The sequence below is a fragment of the Rana temporaria genome, chromosome 2, assembly GCF_905171775.1.
Source record: "Rana temporaria chromosome 2, aRanTem1.1, whole genome shotgun sequence".
Taxonomy (NCBI): domain Eukaryota; kingdom Metazoa; phylum Chordata; class Amphibia; order Anura; family Ranidae; genus Rana; species Rana temporaria.
In genome coordinates, this window is record NC_053490.1 from 120,645,591 (window position 1) to 120,666,248 (window position 20,658).

Here is a 20,658-nt window from a genome sequence, read left to right on the forward strand (position 1 = left end):
AAACGACGTAAAACGTAAAAAATTCGAGGCTGGCCCGACGTCCATACTTAACATTATGTACGCCTCATAGAGCAGGGGTAACTATACGCCGGAAAAAGCCTTACGTAAACGACGTAAAAAAATGCGCCGGGTGGACGTACGTTTGAGAATCGGCGTAACTAGCTAATTTGCATACTCTACGCGGAAATCAACGGAAGCGCCACCTAGCGGCCAGCGTAAATATGCACCTAAGATCCGACGGCGTACTAAGACGTACGTCAGTCAGATCTAGCCCACATTCTGGCGTATCTTGTTTTGTGAATACAAAACAAAGATACGCCGGCGCATCGTAGAACTTACGCGACGTATCAATAGATACGCCGCCGTAAGTTCTTCGTGAATCTGGGCCGCAGTGTCGCACCGATTAGGATGGTGCCATTGCAGCTGATTTGAAATGCATTTTGACATGTCAAATTGTATGTCAAAACGCACCAGTGTGAACCAGGGTTTAATGTTTTGTTTTAAAAAAAAGCTAAATAATTTTCATGATCTTTTAGGCGCTAACTAGCTGGGCTTGCAGGGACATGTAGTCCACTGGCAGATGATGGGGGAATATTGGGTTCTGTAGTCCTACAAAACATTTGCTTGGAGTAATAGCAATATGACTGGACGGAGGGTGGGATTAGGCTGATATATTCTCAAATTCGTTTTTAAAACCAATCAATGAATTACAATTTTAATTGAATTTAAAATGACAGAAAGTATTAAAAATGATCTGAAAATGTCCTCCCTCCATTTTCTATAATAAGCTGAAATGCTGATCTATAAATCACGCAATCCTGAGGACCCAGGTTCTGGTGTGGGTGTAACAAGCAGCAATCACAGCTCCTCCTATTCCTATACCATGAATAGTGAGTCCTGCTAGTCTTTATAACACGCTTGGGTGGCATATTATTCTGCGATTACACCACTTCCTAGCCCCCTCCTTTACAAACTCTTCCTATGAGATGCAAAATTGAAGTGTTCCTTTTAAACGGCAGCTCGAACGCTGGAGGAGGCAGAAGAATAGCTGGCTGTGTCTCTGTGAATGGATATCTGTGACAAGCCTGTCTCCAATCATTGTAACCTGCATGTAATTCAGGGATTGCTGCTGCATTGAAGAAACTGCAAGCATCTTGTTCTTGTGGAGGACAGAAGAAGATTATGGTGTCACCTGGCCACCTAACATTTCACCTGGAAAACAATGGGACTGAATTACAAAGGAGCTCTCGGAAGCAGCAGCATCAGTGCCTTGTGCAGTACTGAGCCAGTGCAGTGATGCTTTTTAACAATGAGGTCTCACCTCTGAGCGGTTGCTGTCTCCCTCTGTTGCTGTGCATTATTTGCAGATAGCCGGTTGCTGTCATTTCTGGGTGTGTGCTTTCTGTCAGTGCATCGGATATATGTTGTGGGGACACCTGTGTGGAGAGGAGGTGGTTCGTCAGATGATGGATATGCTGAGCTGATTTTAGACCAGCACCGTCTTTCATCAGGCAGACTATTCTGCAGCCAGTGCTATCCTTGCAAGCTGCTCACTCAGGGGACCCATGAGCAGAGGAGCCACCCTTCAGCGCAGGACCACCTACCACATTTCATTGACCCTAGTCAAATTAGAGGCTGTAGGAGAGGACAAAAAAGCAGAGAGCACTGAGGTATACCGAAGACATGACACCCCCTCTCTTGGAAGCACCCCTGGATTGGCCCATTGCCTATCACTGGATAGGGAATTTTCGGATGTCTGGGCATGGGGAGGGCCCTCTTCTGGTTCCGGGGTGAGTGGAGGAAAAGAACGGTCTACCACAGAAGCCAGTTTACCTGTGATTAACAGCAGCGTGGAGACAAGTGTGACAGCAAAGGTGACTTCAGGTACTAACAATGCATCACCACCAGTTCCTTCAAAATCTGTCCCACCTGAAGCTGAAACATTGGCTCCAAGGCAAGCAGAATCTGCACATAGTACTGCTACGGTGCTTAAAGAGAAGGCCACAGGAATTGCCAGTTCCTCAGGTTTGGAAATGGGGGCCAAACACAAAAGCGATACATCGTCTTCACTACCGGGAGAAGGAGATGCTTCAGCTAATATCAACGGCACTGCAAAAGAAACAGCAACGATCCCCGAGACATCAAGTATTGTGGGTCACTTGTCTCAAGAAGTTGCCAGTGCAGAATGTACAACAAACAAACCAACGCCATTAGCAACCGAAACATCGGGAGCCACTGGGAAATCTCAACCTTCAGTCCCCAAAGAGGTAAAGAGTAATACTATGGCATCTAGTATTCCAGTACCAGCACCAACTGATAAGGATACAGGGTCATCAAGTGCTACAACTCAGAAACAGGATCAAAAGAGTTCTCAAGCAGCAAGTAATGCAACTTCAGTACAGGGAGACAATCGCACAGGTGCACCCAGCAGTGGAGACCCTTCTGCGCAAAACACCAAATCTTCAGGAGCTCCAGCACCAGCAATGAAAGACACCAGAACAGCTAGTGCTCCAGTGCCATTTAGTCAAAGGGAATTTCGCTTTGGAGAAGTGCGGGTAGTTCGAGGATCTCTCATCAGAAGACCAGCACTGGATACTGATGTGTCCAGGGATTTAGTATGCAGTCCTTTAACACCAGTGTCTGGTTCCAGATTCACTGAGGGTGTCAGCCCTGAGAAACCAGTTACCGAATCTAGAATTACCCGTCGCAGTTTAAAGGCAATAAAGGTACCAGCTGTATCATCTGACTCGCCACCACACATAAGTGCTTTACCAGTTTCTACGGAGAAGTCTATCAACATTTCTGAAAATATTGACAAACCATGTGCAGTGTCATCTAGCATACCCCGTGTTACAGCTCCTCCAATAAGTGCTGCCCGCACTGCATCAGCATTGTTTTCTGCATCCCGATCTGCAGGAGCCCCTGTTATTGCTGCAAAGCCTAGTGAGGCCAAAATAATTGCTGCGAGAACTGCTGCAAGAGGATCTAAGGGATCAACTGCAGGGGCAGGAAGCGAAGAGTCTACAGGAAGCAAAGCAACAAAAAGTGGGGATACTGGCACATATCCTGGAGCAAAACCACCTGTTACTGTATCCAAAACTGTACCTACTGTCACACCAGTTAAAGCCCCAAGTATTATTACTAAACCAGTGACTTTATCTAGTGACACTGTACCAACACCAGCCCCTAGAAATAAACCTTCATCTACTGCAAAAGCTCCAATGACTGGCACAGGAACATATCCAGGAGCCAGATCACAGAATATCGGGACTAAATCTCCAGGTGGCAAAGCAACTAGTGATAGGCCCGTTACCTTGATAGAAAACAAGACTTCAAGCCCCAGCAAGCTAACATCAACCACACAAAAGACTAGAGAATCTACGCTCGTCGTGTCCGTTTCACCCTGTGGTGATGTGTGCACCTCTTTGCATGGTGAGGAGGAAGATCTCACCCCAGACAGTGACGATCCCGGAAAGAGTAAGCGTCACGAAAGATTGTTTCACAGGCAGAATGCTATGTGGATCAGCACTAGTGTCACCTCTGACTACTTTCTTCAGAATTCTCCTAGTCGGCTTGGCGGAAGCCCTCGGCAGCATTCAAGTCCTACTTTTTTTTCTGGGCCCAGATATTCCTTCAGCTCTCCATCCAGTCCACTTTTGCCTATACCCTGCCAACCTGGAACACCATATCGTGAAGCACCAGTGACCGTGTCCCTCTTAATCAGTCCAGACAGGTCTGGAGAATCTCAGAAGAACAACTCACAAGTGGATAGCAAGACCAAAGCTCCAGGTACTCCAATAATAGGATTAACAGGATTGTCTGGGCCTCCTGAGCAAGTAAAGATGACTCCTGTTCTATTAACACCATGTAAAGAAAAAGGGAGTAGAATTCTCAAACTCACCAAGGCCTCTAAAAGTCAAGTGGAAAAATCGGAGCCCCGTGAAAAAAGTCAAAGCCAAAAAAGTGGCTCCAACCGATTGTCCTGGCCTGAAAATGAAGGAAGTAAAAGTCGTTCAAAGTCCTCCTCAAAAAGCAGCCCAAGAGCAGAGACTCCAAAACTTTCTGGGGGTGGAAAAAACCTGTTGTCTCCATCCTCATGTGACCCCAAAGCATTTAGAAAGGGAAAAAGCAGGACAGTGGACAACAGTGACCTAGACCTACTACCTGAAGATTTGAAGAAACAAGGGAAGGAGGGAGCATCTCCTACTGGGGACAAGGCCAAGACTGCAGCTAGGGACAGGAAGATGCTGAAGTTCATTAGTGGTATCTTCACCAAGTCTACTGTGGCCTCTTCCGTCTCCCCAAGTGGATTAAGTCCTGGAGATGAGAGAGATTTTGAAAGTAAGTATCTTTTTTTCTTATCTTTTACTAATAGCTTGCTTTAAAAAAAATCAGTTTGATTAAAAGTCATATACACCGCCAACAATCTATATATTCACTTTACAAAAGGTTGGTATCCCATTACTTTTTATGCAAATTGCTTTCTCTAAGGCCTCGTACACAAAACCGAACATGTCCGCTGAAACTGGTCCGCTGACCAGTTTCAGCGGACATGTTCGGTCGTCTGTACGTCCGACCACACAATTTTCCGGCGGATCGGACAGGTTTCCAGCGGACAAATGTTTCTTAGCATGCTAAGAAACATGTCCGCTGGAAGCCTGTCCGTCGGACATGTTCGGTCGTCTGTACGACTTACCGGACATGTCCGCTTGGCCGAAAGCCCTCGCATGCGTCGAAGTGATTCAACGCATGCGTGGAAGCATTGACCTTCCAGGGTCGCGCACGTTGCCGCGTCATCGTCGCGGGGACGGCGCGGCCACGTCATCGCGTATCCTGTACGCGGGGATTTTGGTTTGATGGTGTGTACAACCATCAGACCAAAATCCGGCAGCGGACATGTCCGATGAAAACGGTCCGGCGGACCGTTTTCATCGGACAGTCCGTCCGTGTGTACGAGGCCTAAGAACTGCGTTCTCTGTAAGTGATATACGCTGTTTATTGTTCTGATATTTATTATATTGTATTTAGTGTTTATTGTATTGTTAATCTTCTTAAAGTTTAACAAAATTTACCCAGGGGCACAATTTATAAAAGCGGTTTATCGCTGTGACCTTCCAAATCTTCTAATTCATTAACAATTTTCTTCCAAGCATACAATAAGCATAACCTCACCATACATAGGGAATTAAAACATAAATCCACAATTATTTTCTCCAGTAGGCATTATGTGTGTTAAAGCTGAACTCCTGGCCAGATATAAAAGGCATAAATGAATGCAGATCTGTAATCATTAATAAGTAATTTAATGTTTTTTTAAATGCAAGCAGCGCCTGTATTAGACTTAGGATCTGCCTCTTGCATTCTGTACAGTTGAGCTCAGGGGTTAGGGGGCGGGGGGTGGTGGGATCAGTACGGAGATCAGCACAGGGAGCCAATCGCGTATGCTTCAGGGCATACTGATAGGAGGAGATAGCACAGGTGAACTCTTCAGTGCGCTGCTTCTCCTTTCACTGTCCAATCGAAGGATTGGGGGGAGGCCTGTGAGTGAAAGTGAAACCACTGCAGATAAAGATCAGGTCTACAGCTAGATAGGGATGTGCTATGGGGCAGAACTATGTAGCACTGGATGGACAGAAATAAAAATCTTTTGGCAGATAAAACAGCTCTCAAGCGCTGTACACACGACTGGGATTCCCGGCGATAAAAAGTCCACCGGGAATCCCGGGGGGGAAACCGAGAGCCTGCCTCGGTAACCTTCCCCCTGTACACACCAGAGGTTTCCCATAGGGAAAACTGCGGTGAGAGCTTTGGCCGGGAATCCCGGCCGTGTGTATTCTCCACTGCAGTGTTTCCCGTTGCCGGGAAAAAGACCGACAGGAATCGCGGCAGGAAAAAAGAGAACATGTTCTAATTTTTACTGCCAGCATTTCCGGCGGTTTTCCTGACGGCAAAACTGCCATGGAGCATACACACGGACAGTTTTCCCGGCCAAAAGCTGTCATGGCAGGTTTCCCGATGGGAAAACTGGTCGTGTGTACGAGGCATGACATATGTTTCTCATGTGTGGATTTAACTGTTTGTTCAGCTTTAAATGCTAAATCAGGTATACTTTTTTTTTTTTTTTTTTTAAGAAATAGGTCTGTACCATACATTAGGTTTTCAATTGCATGAGGTTATACTCTTATTGCAAAAAAAAATATTTTTAGAAATATCTACTGTCAAGAAATGAGCTGTCAGTACATCAGGACTAAGCAGCATCAAATATATATACTATAGTTTGTAGACTCAATAACTTTCACACAAATAAAATAATATACACTGAATTGGATATTTTTTTTTTTTTACCAAAGAAAGGTGACAGACCACATTTTGGTTTAAATTTATGGAGAAAGAAATTTGCAAATATTTAGAACAGAGATGGGTTTTTTTTTCTGTATTTTTTCATTTATATAGCAAAAAATAAGAAACCCAGTAGTGATTATTATGTGTATACTTTACAAAAGTATATTAAAAAGTAGTATAAACCCTGTATAACCACTGTTCCCTACAGGGAAGCCTATAATAAGGCTTACCTGTAGGTACTGGAAATATCTCCTAAACCTATACGGTTTAGGAGATATTTGCCATATACGCTTGCGCCGATGTCATCGGCACATGCGCACTATAAAAAGGGCACGATCGTGCCCTTTCTATAGGGCCGTGCCATGACCGTCGGGTCCCGTCCGCATGCGCAGGAGTGATGTCATGTGACCGGCCCCGGAAGGAAGAGGGGTTTAAGATGGACGCAGTCACACAGCGGGGACATCGGTGAAATTGCAGGCTTATTCTGCAGGTAAGTCGCATATAATGGACTACTATGCGATGCATAGTAGCCCATTATGCTTTTACTTTACAGGGAACAAAGAGGAAGTAAAAGCCATCAGGGTTTACAGTACTTCCTCTTTAAATACCACCAAAAGAAAGCTGTATTTGTGTGAAAAAAAAATAGATAAATTAAATTTGCATACAGTGTTACATGACTGAGCAATTGCCAGTTAACCACTTCAATGCCGGGCACTTTTACCCCTTCCTGCCCAGGCCAATTTTCAGCTTTCAGTGCTGTCACATTTTGAATGACAATTGCGCCGTGATGCAACACTGTACCCAAATGAAATTGTTATCATTTATTTCACACAAAAACAACCAAAAAAAAAATCTAAAAAAAAAAAATACGTTTTTCTTTGTTTCTGTTATAACATTTTGCAATTAGATAATCTTTCTTCATAAATTTAGACCAACATGTATACTGCTACATTTCTTTGGTGAAAACCAACCCAAATCTGTGTATAATATGCAGTCTGTGGGAAAGTTATAGAGTCTACAAACTATCTATGCTTTTCGGCGCTAGCGGGGCACTTTTAACCTCCAATAGTGGCCGAAGAAGGGGTTAATTTAGCCAGTGTAAATGCCACCTTTATATTGGCAGCCAGTGTAAATTTTCCCCATTACATTGGTGGTCAGTAAAAATATACCCCCCGCTGAACACCAGTGTGTCAAGGGGGATTTATTAAGGAGGAGTTTAAATTTGATGAATAAACTTAAGAGAAACTTAGGGGGGAGGGGTCCCTTTGCACGCTTCCCACGCGCCCCCCTGCAGGGCACGTATGGCGTGCGCTGTGATCACAGAGTGACTAAGACTCGGGTAATCATAGATCCGAGTCCCTTACCACGTGATCAGCTGTCAGCCAATGACAGCTGATCACGTGATGTAAACAAAAGCTCAGCAATCGTTTTTTTTCTCCTTACACTGACAGCGTGAGGAGAAAAAAAAAGCAGACCGCCGCCTTTTGTGCAAGGGATATCGGTCCCGAAGAAGAAGAGGCACATCCGCCTTATCTGTGCCCACTAGTACTGCCAGCCAGTGCCCCCTGCCAGTGCCCACCAGTGCAAAACAGTGCCACCTATCAATGCCCACAAGTGCCACCTATCAATGCCCACCAGAGGTGACAATTAGTGCCTCATCAGTGCCACCTAGCAGTAGTGCATATCAGTGTCATCTACCAGTGCTGATCAGTGCCCATCATTTTCACCCATAATTGCCACCTATCAGTGCCCATCACGGCCACCTATCAGTGCCACCTATTAGTGCCAATTCTAAGTGTCCACCAGTGCCACCTATCAATACCCTTCAGTGCCACCCATCAGTGCCACCTCTCAGTGTCACCTCTCAGTGCCCACCAGTGCCGCCTTATCGGTGCCCATCAGTGCCACCTTATTGGTGCCCATCAGTGCCCATCAGGGCAGCCTATCGGTATACACGACCAAGAATCTCGTCGTAAAAGAAACGTTGTTTTCCTCGACGAGGTTCTTGTCAGGCTTCTCGAGAATCTTGACAAGCTTTCTTTACATACACACTGTCAAGACAAAATCTCGTTGTTCTCAAATGCGATGACGTACAACACGTACGACAGCACTATAAAGGGGAAGTTTGATTCTACTGGCGCCACCCTTGGGGCTGCTTTTGCTAATCTCATGTTACTGAGTGTTAAGTAAAAGTTTGGTGAGAGACGATTTGTGCTTTTCAGTCTGTTACAGCATGACAAATGTGTTATCTCCATTACAAACGCTACTTTTACCGAAGGTGCGCTCCCATCTCATACTTTATTTTGAGCATGCGCGGGTTTCTAAGCATACACACGAACGTGTTTCTCGTCGTAAACCAGCCCAACGAGAAACACGACGAGGAAATTGAGACTCCCGACGAGAAAAAAGAGAGCATTTATGTCTTAACGAAAAACATACACACGACCGTTTTTCTTGCCAAAAATGCTCTGCCAGCATTTTTCTTGATGTATTTTGCCAAGGAAAGCTGTCGTGTGTACGAGGCTTCAGGCCTCGTACACACGACCAGGTTTCTCTGCAAAAACCAGCAAGAAAAATGCTTCTTGCCGAGATTCCCGTTCGTGTGTACGAGGCATTCAGGTTTCTCGTCTGGAAATCTGGCCAGAATCTCGACGAGAAAAAAGAGAACCTGCTCTCTTTTTTCTCGTCAAGATTCTTGTCGGCCTGTTTCCCGACGAGAAACCCGAGAGTGTGTATACTTAACTATCGCCGTGGAAACTAGCGTATGCTCGAAATGACTTTGACGCATACGCGGTAGCTTCCACGGCATAGGTAGGGTGAAGCAAGATGGCGGCGATGGCATCGAATGTGACGAGCGCATGCTCGTCATACGCGATGACGTCACCGCGTTCTTTTCTTTTCAAGAGAACCGCGGTTCTTTTGAAATGAAAGTCAGTACACTCCGGCGGCAAGAGTTTCTTGCCAAGAATCTCGTCAGGGAAAACGACGGGTTTTTCCTGACGAGATTCTCGGACGTGTGTACGAGGCCTGAGAGCGCTGAAAGCTGAAAATTGGTCTGGGCGGGAGGGGGGTTTAAGTGCCCAGTAAGCAAGTGGTTAATATAAACAGCTTTTGCAGCGTAATATGTTTCTGTTGGATAATATAATGTATTATCACAGTCTCTGTCCTCACACAATGTTCTATTGTAGTTGTAGATTCTTGCTAGGTGACATCACATGTAGTAGCTGTAATTTGGTATTACAGTGCAATTTACGCAATTTGCTGTAATGGCATTATGCAGTATAATGTGCTGTTACAGTGCAGTGATTTGCGACAGTGACATATTAGGGTCAAGTCACTAAGATGGATGAGTTATTTTTATTCCAATTGCTGTTTTATCTCATTATAATTTTCTCCCAAAAATGTACAATTTGCAAACATACGTATCATTTTTGTGTAGAGTTTTTGCCTAAAATGTCTTATTTTACAAAGATCATTACAGCTCACAATTCAGTGAACCATAATGTACTGTTTAGGTTACTTGTCATTACAATATTATAAATAGGGCCCAATATCATTTGTGTAGAGGGGCCCCTAGCTACTGTCTGCTACTGGCTACGCCTATGCCTTCTCCTCTTAGTTCATGAATTAGATCTGTACAGAAGTCATGCTAACATGCTGAGAAGGAGCAATGGTCATATTGATCTTAATTAACCTAATTAGGGATTTGCTGCTCACTATTGTCCCGTTGCTGCTTTGAATTCCTGCGGATCAGTTGCTTGCATGATGTATACATCCTTAATGGTAAACAAGTGCCGAGATCTCTCCTTTCCTTTCAAAAGTGGAAAAAACTTTAGAACTTTGAGAATCACTGAGCTAGACCTATGTAAGTTAGGAGTATCGCCTTCACTGTCTGCACAATTGTTGAGTATGACCATAGACAATTACCATTTTCTAAAAGACGCAAGCAATTGCAGAACCTGTATCTCTTTCCTGATAGGTTTACGTAACCACATCAGCCCCAGAAGATTTGGCTGCTCAATGACCAGGCCATTTTTTGCAATACGACACTGCATCGCTTTAACTGACAATTGCGCGGCGTGCAAAGCTATACCCAAACAAAACTGACATCCTATTTTTCCCACAAATAGAGATTTCTTTTGGTATTTGATCACCTCCTGCGTTTTTTTTTTTTTTGCGCTATAATCAAAAGAAGAGCGTCAATTTTGAAAAAAACATAGTGGGGGTTATTTACGAAAGACAAATCCACTTTGCATCCACTTGAAATTGCACTGAAAGTGCACTTGGAAGTTCAATCGCTGTAAATCTGAGAGGAAGCTCTGAAATGACGGGAAGCTCTGCTGATTTTATCATCCAATCATGTGCAAGCTAAAATGCTGTTTTTTATTTTCCTTGCATGCCCCTCTCGGATCTACAGCCACTGCACTTCCAAGTGCACTATGCACTTGTAGTTCGCACGTAGTGCAAAGTGGATTTGCCTTTAGTAAATAACCCCCAAAATCTTAAAATTTTTGCTATAATAAATATCCCACATTAAAAAAAACAACTTATTGTTATTTTTATTAGTAATGGCGGTGATCTGCCATTTTTATCGGGACTGCGATATTGCGGCGGACAGATCAGACACTTTTGACACATTTTTGGGACCATTGACAATTATACAGCGATCAGTGCTATAAAAATGCGCTAATTACTGTATAAATATCGCTGGCAGGGAAGGGGTTAACACTAGGGGTGATCAAGGGGTTAACTTTGTGTTCCCTCACTGTGTTCTCAATGTGGGGGGGATAATTAGTATGAACACAAGATCTGTCTCCTCTCCCCTGAGAGAACCGTGATCTGTGTGTTTTCACACATAGATCCCGGTTCTCGCTCTATCACGAGCGATCGCGTGTGCCCGGCGGTCATCGCGCCCGGCTCCAGGCGCATGCCTCGTACAGCGTCTTAAAGGGCTGACGTACAGTTATGGCGGCTTGCCCAGGGGAGCCATTCTGCCGCTGTAAAACTGTGGCGGCCAGTCGGGAACAGGTTAAAAGGTTTCTTCCCATTAAGCCTGGTACACATGGGCCAACTTCTGTTGAACAGGCATGCTGGAAAACAGTCATCCGATCGGAGCTGGCAGCCAATGGGTAAGAATGCTGACCGGTGTGTTCTAGTGGGGGTGGGGGGTCAGTCCCCCTGTCAGAACATAATAGCAAAGCAGGGAGACCGCTGTGCTAACATTAGATAGTTGTAAGGAGGGTTATTGCCGCGCTACCAAAGAACTGGGGGGAAAAGTGGCTAAAAAAGAGGGAGAAGTGGAGGGGGAGAGAGGGAGGGGGGGCGGGGGGAAAGGACGGGGGGGGGGGAGGAGGATATACTGCTGCGGCACTAAGGGTGTATCAAAACCAAAATTAAGTGAGCTAGATGAATAGTGCTGCGCTGTGTGGGATAGGAGAAATGGGTAAGTCTTATAAATACAGTGCTAAAACAAAAATTAAGGCATGTGCATCTACACAATTAATCTTCGGTACATAACCTCACAGTGGTGCATACCATCAAAGATAAACGTCTGTGTTCATGCAGGAACAGCGAACCAAACGCTGTTGAAACGCATATGCTAAAGTGCTGGTGCCAGGTGTTCAGTGTATAGTGCTTGCAGTTCCAATTTCCTTTAAAGGTAGTGCAGATGTCCCCTTACCTTACTGCTGTAAGGCAACAGCATAAAGGAACTCTATATGGACGAGTACAGCAGCGAAATTCAAACCGTTAGGGGCTGCAATGACCCTCACACAGGAAGATGAAAAGAGAGCACCAATAGTGTTAGGCTCCATGCACACTGAAGCTGATAAAAGCTATAAAAAAAACGCCAGTAGTTTTGCAGGGAGCCTTTCAACGTTTTTTAGCGTTTTTGCAATAGCTTTAATCAGCGTTTTTCAGTGTAGCTTTTTTATTTATTTATTTTTTTTACTTTTTTTTTTTCAATGGATTAAAAAACACAAAAAAAACGCTGGCACCGGCATAACGTAGGAACAATTTAATGGTAAAAAAGCTTATACACTAGGTACTCACAAAGGTAATTAAACGAGCATAAAAAAACGAGTAACGCTGACGTCACATCCGGTATCTCTTTTACTGGACTCGTGCGCGCATTCATCACTGACACGTGACTTCCTCAGCAACACTTAAAAATTTGGGATTACCCCTTACTTTTGTTCCCAATAACAATGGTCGCCAGTACATAGAGGGGTCAACAAGGCCACAGACCCAAATAAAGACATGACAGAGGGTCTAACCCCTTCTTACTCTATCGGAACACATTGGGGTTGATTTACTAAAACTGGAGAGCGCTAAATCAGGTGCAGCTCTGCATAGAAACCAATCAGCTTCCAGTTTTTTTTTGTTTTTTTTTTACAAAGCAAGCTGAAGTTAGAAGCTAATTGGCTACCATGCACACCTGCACCAGATTTTTCACTCTCCACCTTTAGTAAATCAACCCCATTGTGTTTACATTACTTCTATGGTGTGTTATGGAGCGATTTGAAGAAGTATCTGAAGCCCAGGAGCCGGAAAAAAATCAGCTCCTGGGCTTCTGATACTACTTAGGGCCAGACCATTGGTCTAGCTCTAGTCGGGACGGTAAGGGGAAGAACCACAGGAGTCACTGAATGAGACTGCTTTTAAACAGTGATGGGACATACAGACACTGCCCCTAGGTTCAAGTGTTTTATTTAATTAGAGGGTGTAGTTGTAAACCTATTATTTAGCAACTATCAAGGATATGCTTGCCCATTGGCTGACAGGTATTCTGACTCTGATTGTTGTAAAGCGATTTATCCCTTGTGAGACCTCTATGCCTGGCCTGTATAAGCAGATGTAATCACTGAGGACAATCCTTATCAGATAGCTTGAACTCACCAATACTGATTCTATTGACAGAAGTTGCTTTAATCCAAAACTTCAGAATACATCAGATGACAGGTTACAGCAGATGAACGGGTTGTAGTATTGTGCAGTCAAAAGATGATACTGCATGTAGCTTACTTATGCAGAATACATGTGCCCTTGTTACATGTGGCCTGTAAGCAGTCTCCATAGACAGGAAGAAGAAAGTCAGGAAGAAGGGGTGGAGCATTACACAGAAAGGAAGTGTGTAATAGATCAGACAAAGAAAATACAGAAACTGTGCATTACCACAAAAGGTCACTAGATGACAGCATGTAAACTAAACATAATGTACATAGAAAATGGTTAAGAGAAAGAATATTATATATAACAAATCTATGCCCATTGGGCAGCACAACAGGTATGCTGAAATATATAGTTAGATGATGGAGAGCCTTACAGTACCATGCATACATTAAAGGCTGTTTCTGTTATTGTATTCAGAAAGCATTATTTGGTAGGAAGAACCTGGATATGGCTATGCATCCTTGTGCTCGCTCATTCACAAACAGTGCTTCTGGGCCTCTAGGGCATAAGAGTAGCTTTACCCAAGCTATTATTTAATCCTCTAGTCCTGTCTCACTGTTCACAGCAGTCAGTTAAGCATTATGCAGCTTTGGGCTTATGTCTTGTTTGGCTGCATGCTGGGAAGAGAGGCATTTGAAGGATAAAATAGTTTGTCTTATCTTTTTAGGCTTTATTCTAATGGTCATCAGCTGAATATTGTAGAGAGGGAATTTGTGCCTATCCTTGCACCGACTGTGATTGTTCAATAAATTCAATGATGTCTATGTGTTTTGGTTAAATCATCTAGATCTGCTTTTCTCAACTGGGGTTCCTCTGAGGGTTGCTAGGGGTTGTATGAACAAATGACACCAATGATTTGTAACCACTTCAATACCGGACACTTTTACCCCCCTTCTGCCCAGGACAATTTTCAGCTTTTAGCGCTGACACACTTTGAATGACAATTGCGTGGTCATTCAACACTGCACCTATATGAAATTGTTATAATTTTTTTTCCACAGAAATAGAGCTTTTTTCGGTGGTATTTAATCACTACTGAGCTTTTTAATATTTGCTTAATAAATGAAAAAAAGACTTGCATTTAATTTTTTTTTCTTTTTCGTTTCTGTTATAACATTTGGCAAATAAATAATCTTTCTTCCTTAATTTGTATTCTGCTACATTGATTTGGTCAAAATAACCCAAATAAGTGTATACTTTTTAGTCTGTAGGAAAGTTAGAGCCCAGAAACTATGGTATATATAGTATCTCACAAAAGTGAGTACACCCCTCACATTTTCGTAAATATTTTATTCTATTTTTTCATGTGACGACACTGAAGAAATTACACTTTACTACAATGTAAAGTAGTGAGTGTACAGCTTGTGTAACAGTGTAAATTTGCTGTCCCCTCAAAATAACTCAACACACAGCTATTAATGTCTAAACCGCTGGCAACAAAGTGAAAATTACAAACTGGGCCCAAAGTGTTAATATTTTGTGTGGCCACCATTATTTTCCAGCACTTCCTTAACCCTCTTGGGCATGGAGTTCACCAGAGCTTCACCCACTGGAAACCCACTGGAGTCCTCTTCCACTCCTCCATGACATTATTACAGAGCTGGTGGAAGCCTTGAGACCTTACGCTCCTCCACCTTCCATTTAACGTTGCTCCACAGAGCCCAATAAGGTTTAGGTCTAAAGAAATGCTTGGCCATTCCATCAACTTTACCCTCAGCTTCTTTAGCAAGGCAGTAGTCATCTTGGAGGTGTGTTTGGGGTCGTTATCATGTTGGAATACTGCCCTGTGGCCCAGTTTCTGAAGGGAGGCGATCATGTTTCTAAATGTTACAGTACATGTTGGAATTTATGGTCCCCTCAATGAACTGTAGCTCCCCAGTGCCAGCAGCACTCGTGCAGCCCCAGACCATGACACTTCCACCACCATGCTTGACTGTAGGCAGGACACACTTGTCTTTGTACTCCCCACCTGGTTGCTGTATTTGTCTTTTTTAAAGGATAGGTTAACACTCGTATTTAGGAACATGCTACATGCTTTTGAAAATGTATGTATCATACAATCTATGTACAGTACATATAAGTATTTTGCTATATGTTCTGCAACCTCTCCCCAAACCCCCAATTCGGCTCCCGCTGTCTAATTTCAAAAACAGTGCAGCGGTGCGTGTCTCCGACTGCACGGCCGCATCATTCATTCACAGAAATCTGTGAATGAATGAACTACAAGCCCCGTCATCCACCGTGGAAGACGGCTTGTAGTTCTCAATGAATTACAAAGGCTCTGGTGAGCTCTCTTGTAGTTCAGTGACACTTCCTACAGCTCCTACAGCTTCCTACAGCTTTCAAACAGAAAGCCTGTAGCAACTGTCTGCAGGAGCCTGGCATTGCACCCGCTATCTGCTGATTATGGGTGCAATGCTCTACAGGCTCCTGATAAAAAAATAATACATGCACATTTTTTTTTGCCTGCAAAAATATGAGCATTTATGTTTTTGTAAAAGGTGAACTTAGTCTTTAACAAGTTAATGTTTTTATCTTTCTAATTTACACATCCCTTTCCATTTATATTGTACATTCACATCAGACCCTGCTCTTATGGAGCATACAATCTAAGGTCCCTATCTCACACGTATACACACAGATACTAGGGCTCATTTAGACAGGTACCGTTCTTTATTGCTGTCTGTGTCTCCATTAGGGAGATTCACCCTCTCTATTTGTCCTGTTTTCCATTATCATTGAAAATGAACGTAAAGTGAACGTAAAAGAAATCACTCATTTTGGGTTGTCCCAAGAAAAGTAATAGAGGGGAAATCTTCCAATGGGGGCACCAAGGAATTCCCATAATTTGTAGGTATTCCCTTTCATTCCTTCTGTTTTGACTATGGGAGAGGAAGTGAAGGCAAATCGTTCCAATGGCAAAAAACATCTGACAGGGGTTATAACCCTCCCTTACAAAAAAACGTGTTATGCCTATAGTTCTGCTTTAACTTATAAGCATGTTTTTGGAGTGCGGGAGGAAACCAGAGCACCTAGAGGAAACCCACGCAAGCACAGGAAAAAAACATGCAAACTCCAGGCAGGAGTTAGTATTGAAAAGGTAGCTCTGTAAAAAAAAACTTGTGGGTTTAACTAATCATTTTTTGCTTATTCATTTATCATAGTCAATGTAAGTGGCAGACATAGCAGACGTGTGTAGTTTGCTTTATTTTGTGCTATAATGTGCTCCTCCTCCCATATCAGAAAGTCAGCTTACAGTGATAAAAGTAAATGGCATTTTTTTTTTACACATTTTGGCATAGTATCTGGATTTTAATTAAAAAGGTAAGAAATATTACATAAAATGTACAAAGTGGATAATTATGTTTCTGCCATGGCTACATATTTGAATTAAAGCATGCCTTGCATTATTAGCATATCTGTAAATAAATAACCCATTTTAAAAAACATAACTATAATAAGATTCCACTTAATTCATATAAATAGACATTTGTTGGCTTCGCATTGCGTATTAGGGAGCTGCCAAACATAGTTGTGGTGCTCTGCCTCTGTTAGCCTAATGTCTTTGGTTTCACTGTAGTGGGGCAGGGATCTGTTCTTTTGGTCTGGTCAGGGTTTGCTAGGCTGGATGATTGATTGCTCCTGTCTGCTTCTGGAGGAAGCTTCTAGAAAATAGAGACGAGAGGGTCAATCACTCAGTTGTGAATATTTATCAGATTTGCCCTCCTGTTTGTCCTTCTGTTGATACCTGACATTGTTATTCGAGTACCCTGAATCCCTTTAATCCCCTTCTGTTCAAGTTTCTGTAAAACAAATCCACAAAACGAAATTCCCTAGACCAGTAGTGGCTGTTGCTAAAACAAATTTGGGGGAGCGCAAAAAAAAAGTGGCACCTCATGGTGCCCATTATATGCGGCCTCACTGTGCCAATCATATGCGGCTTCACTGTGCCCGGAATATGCTGCCTTACTGTGCCCATAATATTCAGCCTCACTGTGCCCATAATATGCAGCTTCACTGTGCCAATAATATGTAGCCACACTGTGCCAATCATATGCAACCACACTGTTCCAATCATATGCTGCCTCACTGTGCCCATCATATGTGGCCTCACTCTGCTAATCATATGTGGCCTCACTGTGCCAATCATATGTGGCCCCACTGCTCATGTAATATGCAGCCTCACCCATGCCAACCATATGCAACAGCCTGTACAGTATGGAGGGACAGATGATGTATACCTGCAGTCAGTGATGATGGAGTCTGCACTGGCTGCTCTGGTGGGGAGAGAAGTGACTGTAATTATTACAGTGTCAGTAGGGTATGCCTAGGTGGAGCGGCAGCTATCAGTGCTGTTAAAATCATCATTCAACATTCAACAATAATAAATCCCTCATCCATGTCCAGCCCATGTGCGGCACTGAGAAGGACAGTTGGCACTGCCAGTTAGCTGAGTAACTTAGCTTACTGTCCGTTCCTTCAGGTGGCTCTTTCCGAGTGGTGGGGAAACTGGAAGTGACGTTCCGCGATAAGCCCCGCCTACCATCCCCCGGGCCCGCCAATCAGGTGCAACAGGGGTGCCGGAACACCCCCTATTGCAGGGCTCGACAAATCCCGGGCGCCAGGTCGCCATGGCGACTAGAAATAGTGTCCTGGCGACTTGGCTTGGAAGGTGGGCAAAAAAAAATTAGCTGGCGCCATCTGGTGGTGAGCCGTTGGTATTACAAGTTATTACCACCAGATGTGAGCTGGCGCCATCTGGTGGGGGCCGTTGGTATTACAAGTTAAGCATTACAAGTTAAACAGCAATTCTAATGTCATTTTTCACTATTTTCACTGCCATCTTCTTCCCTCTAATTAGAACCCCCAAATATTATATATATTTTTTATCCTTACACTCTAGAGAATAAAATGGCGATCACTGCAATACTTTCTGTCACGCCGTATTTGCGCAGCGGTCTTACAAGCGCACTTTTTTTGGGAAAAAAATACACTTTTTTTAATTAAAAAATAACACAACAGTAAAGTTATCCCCATTTTTTTTAATAGTATGAAAAATAATGTTACGCCGAGTAAATTGATACCCAACATGTCACGCTTCAAAATTGCGTTCGCTCGTGGAATGCCGACAAACATTTACCCTTTAAAATCTTCATAGGCGACGTTTAAAAAAATCTACAGGTTGCATGTTTTGAGTTACAGAGGAGGACTAGGGCTAGAATTATTGCTCTCGCTTTACCAATCGCGGTGATACCTCACATGTGTGGTTTGAACACCGTTTACATATGCGGGCGCTGCTCACATATGTGTTCGCTTCTGCGCGCAAGCTCGTCGGAACGGGGCGCGTTTTCTGGCTCCTAACTTTTTTAGCTGGCTCCTAGATTCCAAGCAAATTTGTCAAACCCTGCCCTATTGACAAGCCGCCACTGCCCTAGACTGAGCCTGAATTGTTGTTGTGCATGGAGCTGTCATCTGTGTCTGTGGTAGGCAGCCTCTCTACTAACACGATAGACCTGGGCTTATTTTCAGCGGCCCCTTCGGGGCAGCGAGCTACGTATTATTTGGCCTGTTTTTGTTTTTTTTTCATCATTGCAAGGCTTATAGAAGACTTTGTTCTGTGCTCCAGTTCTGGGCAGGAAGTGCTGAGATTGATTATGTCAATGTGATTACGTCATCATGTGACCAAAATACCATGGTCTCTTTGGAAATGGGTTCAAGTTTGTCATTCTCCAAATTCTGAGCTAAATCATATGCACAGCAAAACTATTTAAGCCAAAGCATACTGTACATATTTCAAATACTGTGCTCACTTATGAAGGTTATGTTGATACAATGCCATTTATTTATTTATTTATTTATTTATTAATACAAGGTCCTTTTAAAAAGCATGCTGCTACCTCTTAGGGCTCTTCTTTGTGATACTAGAATTTTTTTTTTTTAGAATGTTTCATGGCATGGTTTGTCTTTTGTCCTAGTATGACATTGCCCACTCATACTACATTGTCTATGGAGAAGTGGTATTGTCATTCTAGGACAAGAAGTGTGTTAGGACTACATGACTCTTTCACATTACCGCATCTTTATAACAAAGAAGAGGTGTTCTATAGTTCACGGGGAGAACTGTGAATAAAGCTGATAACAATTAGCAGTGGCAAAGATAACATAAAGTTATCAACTCAATGATTTTTTTTTTTTTACATTTTTGTTAAGCAGATATCAGAAAATGCTTTTTTTGGTGTATTTGATAGACTAAAATGAGCAAGTAAGAGAAATACATGGAGTGGGATTAAGGAGACATCTGCTCAGGCAATCCACTACGGGTGAATCCTTGATGGGCTACTACATGTTCCTGGCATCATAATATCATTTTGTTTATTAATAAAAATGCCTTGTTTAAAATACAGAGGAATTAGCGCTAAATATCACTTTTATCTAATGATTTTAGAATCGAAGAACAGCTCATTTGCAGTCCAGCACCTGATACCTTTATATATTTTGTGTCCTTACTACATTATCCTAAAGCATTGAAAGCTTCTACTGCATGTCCGGTTGACATGCTAGAAGTTAGGCATAGCTTCATAGCTTCACACAGCAACACAGAAGTGATCAAACATCTAAATGAGTTTAAAATGAAAGGCCCAGTCCACCCAAATTTTGCCACCACTAATATAAGAACTACTTCTGTATTAATGTGTATGTATAGCCAAAATATTCATCTTAAAGGGATTGTAAAGGTAAAAAATGTTTTACCTAAATAGCTTCCTTTACCTTAGTGCAGTCCTCCTTCACTTACCTCATCCTTCCATTTTTCTTTTAAATGTCCTTATTTCTTCTGAGAAATCCTCACTTCCTGTTCTTCTGTCTGTAACTCCACACAGTAATGCGAGGCTTTCTCCCTGGTGTGGAGAAAGCCTCTTGAGGGGGGGCGGGGGCGAGCAGGAGGGTCAGGACACTCTCTACTTTGCAGATAGAGAAAGAAGCTGTGTGTTAGTGGGCATCCTGACCCTCCTGCTCGCCCCCTCCCCCCTCAAGAGGCTTTCTCCACACCAGGGAGAAAGCCTTGCATTACTGTGTGGAGTTACAGACAGAAGAACAGGAAGTGAGGATTTCTCAGAAGAAATAAGGACACTTAAAAGCGAAATGGAAGGATGAGGTAAGTGAAGGAGGACTGCACTAAGGTAAAGGAAGCTATTTAGGGGGGAAAAAATGTACCTTTACAACCCCTTTAAGTTTTGGACCCCTATCAGTTTATCATTGCGGCCTATCCCTCACTGGGGAGGTTTCCCTTCAGTTCCTGTCCCAGTGGAGATGCAACAGGAAGTAGTAAGAAATCTTTACCAAGTGATGGGGAATTCTCTTCTGAGC

The 20,658-nt window shown here is 43.2% G+C and overlaps 1 protein-coding gene across 2 annotated transcripts in view; it reads left to right on the plus strand.

Moving 5' to 3' along the window:
- Window positions 1-1,541: 1,541 nt before the first annotated feature.
- AGAP2 (ArfGAP with GTPase domain, ankyrin repeat and PH domain 2) overlaps window positions 1,542-20,658 on the plus strand; it is a 319,347-nt gene continuing 300,230 nt past the window's right edge. For both annotated transcript variants that reach the window (XM_040340872.1, XM_040340873.1), the window contains exon 1: window positions 1,542-4,341. In XM_040340872.1, the coding sequence (XP_040196806.1) occupies window positions 1,566-4,341 (2,776 nt within the window). In that variant the 5' untranslated portion in view covers window positions 1,542-1,565. The remainder of the gene's footprint in view (window positions 4,342-20,658) is intronic.